Source organism: Mus caroli, chromosome 10 (genome assembly GCF_900094665.2).
Source record: "Mus caroli chromosome 10, CAROLI_EIJ_v1.1, whole genome shotgun sequence".
NCBI lineage: Eukaryota > Metazoa > Chordata > Mammalia > Rodentia > Muridae > Mus > Mus caroli.
In genome coordinates, this window is record NC_034579.1 from 50883556 (window position 1) to 50887584 (window position 4029).

The following is a 4029-nucleotide window of genomic DNA, read 5'->3' on the forward strand; positions in this document are numbered from 1 at the left end:
ACAAGGAGCGTCCAGTAGCACTCGATCAAAGCCCCCCACCACCTTGGGGAACTGGCGCCCATCATAGTGGCTGATGATGGTGTTGGTGACTCCCAAGCGGTGCAGGTTGCCCACCACGCTCTTGAGCCGGTCTGCATTGGCATCGTTGGCAAGGATCACTCCTGTGTTCTTCATCAGCTGAGCTATGTAGCTGGTCTTCCCCCCAGGAGCACAGCACATGTCTAAGATCCGCTCATGCTCCTGAGGTGCCAGGGCCATGACGGGCAACATACTGGAAGCTCCCTGCAGCATATAGTGTCCAGCGAGGTACTCGGGGGTAGCGCCTGTGAAGGAGGGCCATGGTGTGACATGCTGACAGAGGGAAGGGACAGAAGGGCTAGCTACCAGCTGGGGACACTTACCAATAGGCACTGAAGAATCATATACCACAAGTCCAGACTTTGACCACTTCCCCAGTGGATCCAGATTAACCCCACGATTGATCAGAGCCTGAGCAAGGTCTCGGCGACGGGTTTTCAAGGTGTTGGTCCGAAGGGTGATTGGCCGGGGCACCTCATTAGCTTCTAAGAACTCGATCAACTCAGACAGAGGGAACAGCTCCATGAACTTGCTCAACAGGAAGTCTCCATAAGAATAGTAAGTGGCCAGGTCCTTCTGAAGCCGACTTAGATACTCAGCTCGGGACCGGCCCTCTTCTCGCTGAGCTCCAAAATCCCGCAGCACTCCCACGATGTCCTGGATCCGCTTGTGAACTCGCTGCAGGTCTGGAGCCTGGCCATCCTGGTCCGTCTCCCCAGCAGGGGGCAGCACAAAGGCTTCCTCATCTTCCACATTAATCTGCAAGCCCCCCTCTGCTTTGTCATCCTTTCTGGGGTGGGTCTCAGGGGACACACCATCATCATCATCTTCATCATCAGTGTCCTCTTCACTCCACTGGACCCGAGCTGCGGCGTCCTGGGTTTTCTGCTTCAGGGCAGCTCTTTCAATAGGCAACAGCTTTTCCTCCTCATCCTCTGAATTAGAGGCAGCTCCGTAGTCATCCACCATGTCTTCATCACTGTCGTCAGAGCCCCAAAGGTCCCCCTGGGTCACCACATCATCTTCCCCCCGAGTCTTCCTCCTCGTCCCCATCACTGTTTTGAATTGGTGCTGGGCGCTTTTTACCTCGAGCCTGGACTGCTCCTTTGGATAACTCTCCAGGCAATGTTTTGATCCCGGGAGACTTATTTGGCTTAGGGACGTCGACAGACCCTGCCCTCCTCTTGGCTGCCCGCTTTCGGGCACGACTCGACAGCCTCTTGGAATTCTCATCGCCAGCTGCAGGCAAAAATCTGACCAATTCGGTCTCCGCACCCTTCTGTTTTCGGGCCTTTCGGCCGGGTCCACGCTTCTCCTTCTTCGTAGGGTCCAACTTGCGCCCCATGATAACTGAAGGCTCGGCTCGCTTAGACCTGGTTCCGGCTGACCCGGCACCTCCAGCCAAGGCTCCCTTTTCTTATCTATACCCTTTGTCACACTTTGGTAAGGAGAAACCCTTCTGCCAGCAAACTTCCTCCTGTTTTGGTGTCTTTTGATTTCCTATTGATCCACACAGTTGCTTGCATTAGGATCTTTGGAGAGGAATTGTTTGCTGAAATATAGGTAATGTATTAATGGCTTCACCATTGAAGCCATTACACCACCCCCTTCAGCATCCATTTACAACTCATAAACCCTCAGTAAGGGATAGGTCCTAATGAACTGCCCCATGCAGGACAAAATCAGCCAAGTCAAATTTTGAGCAGATTGTATGCAAATAACAGCTTCAGTGAGCTCCTGAGAGCAGTGGGTATCCCATGTACAGAAGACACTGCCTTGAAGAAATCTCCAACTTCCAGCTGCTATGCCACCATTTTCTAAGTTATTCCCTGAGCCATAGAGCAGGAAACCATAGAAAAGTTCTAAGGACTCCACATTAACCAGTAGTGAGCCTCTGCATTAACTGATGTATAGTACAAAAAGATGTGTCTCTGAGAAAGGCTGACAGCAGCACTGATTTGTGAATAGGACCCTAAGTGTCTATAAGGCAGCTCCATTATATGTCCACTTAGCCAGACAATAATAATAGGTTCTAAGCTACAAACTATGACTTCACCAGCCACAAGTGTTCTCACCAGGTTAAAAATAGCATGCATGAGTTCAAATCCAATCATAAAAGATCTTGTCTCCCCATAACTTTCATGCCATTACTACAACCATGGGCATATCTTACCAGGAAGGTCAGAGTGGCTCATCAGACCCACAGCTGGGTAGGGCTATTGATGAATTTTCTCCTGAGTGAATCTCATAGCACCCTTTGACACTTTGAAAACTAGCCAGCAGGAAGGAATCTCCCAGGATAGATTCAGTGTGATTCCTTCTTAATGTTCTGCAACCAAGTGTGGGAAATCTTAAAACATGTTCTTATTATCTTAAAACAAGTTCTTATTTTACAGATTGTGCCACTTATTACCTTGGTTAATAAAAAAAAAACTTGGCATCGAAGGTACAGAACCTTATTAGTGGGTGATGCTATAAACTCGGTACATATGAATGCATGTACACATGCACAGAGTCACCAGCAGTGAGACATTCATATTCAAGCCAACACAGAATGGGATGTGTTTGCAACTCCAAATAATCACTAGTGTTTAGGAGGAACACTGGGCCTCGGTGACAAGGTAGTGGCCACTTCCACATAAACATAGGTAAAACAGCAAGTGGGGCCACATAGTCATGGAGGCAACTTATGCATGGGGGACAAACAGAAGCCTGCCTGAGAGCCTAGGGATTGGTGATGCAGACAATGACAGCCAATCAGGAACTGCCACTTGGAGGACACACTTGCCTGGAACCAATGGGACTCAGGTGGAAGGTATAAAGGACACTCCCTGAGAATTAATAAAGAAGCTTGATGCCTCATTCTCACCTGCTTGCATAGTCTGAGCCATTGACTACCTGCCTTCTCACCCACTGCTTCCAAAGGCAGGACAGAAAACTTAGGCAACACTAGTGAGCTCTTCATTTTTTTCTGAATGTCACCCAAAGGCCCAAAAATAAAGGCTTGTTCCTCTCAGATCCTAGAGAAATCTTTAGGAACTGTGGCCTATTGTGGAGATTTTTCTCTTATCTTAGTTTAAGTCTTTGCTGTGATAAAATTCTAACAAAATCAGCTTGAGGAAGAAAGTGTTCATCTGGCTTATACTTTAAGGATACCACCTATCATTAAAGGAAGTCACAACAAGAACATGGAGACAGAAGCCATGGAAGGATGCTGGTTTCTTACTTAGCTAGCTTTCTTATTTAGACTGGGACTACCTACCTAGGAAAAGCGTTGCCCATAATGGTCTGGGTCCTCCTAAATTCATTAATAATCAATATGATCCATCACATGAAGCCCATTAGCCAACCTAAGTTAGGAAATTCCTCAATCAAGGCTTCCTCTTCAAATTTAGGCTATGTCAGGTTGATAGTTAAAGCTAACTAGGATATTCATAGAGGTCTGCCCATATGGGATATTTTGAAGCCCTGACCCTTCCTGTCTCTTTCTTTGCCCGACAGCTCCCATGATGTTAACAGGTTTGCTCCACCAGGTGATCTCCATTCTGCCACAGCAGAACAGAAATCCAAAAGCACAGAGTCAGGTGACCATGAAAAGAATCATGAGGCAGTACAACATGTTACTCCTCTTACTTTAATAGATGTTACAGTAACAAAATAATAACACTGCTTTATTGAACAGTGTGATACATTTCAGTATCGCTAAGAATACAACTTATTGTCACCACACAAAGCCAAATATTAAGGTGATAAATATGTAACTTAGAATTAATCATTCTAAGTCACTCAAAACTCATAGTATCACTTTATATCCTATGATTATACGGAACCATAACTTGTCAATATATAATTGTAAGAAGGAAAAAAAGAGCCCAGTGCCATCTTGGGCACGAACTCAGTGGATGGTCCCAAAATCCCCAGAGGACCCTCCATGCTGCAGGCACCCTAGCA

At 46.8% G+C, this 4029-nt stretch overlaps 1 protein-coding gene across 1 annotated transcript in view; it reads right to left on the reverse strand.

Moving 5' to 3' along the window:
• LOC110302680 (probable 28S rRNA (cytosine-C(5))-methyltransferase) overlaps nt 1-1479 on the reverse strand; it is a 2342-nt gene extending 863 nt beyond the window's left edge. The window contains 3 exon segments of the mRNA XM_021173468.1: nt 3-323; nt 402-1105; nt 1107-1479. Of these exon segments, the coding sequence (XP_021029127.1) occupies nt 3-323; nt 402-1105; nt 1107-1423 (1342 nt within the window). The 5' untranslated portion in view covers nt 1424-1479.
• Between the last annotated feature and the right edge of the window lie 2550 nt (nt 1480-4029).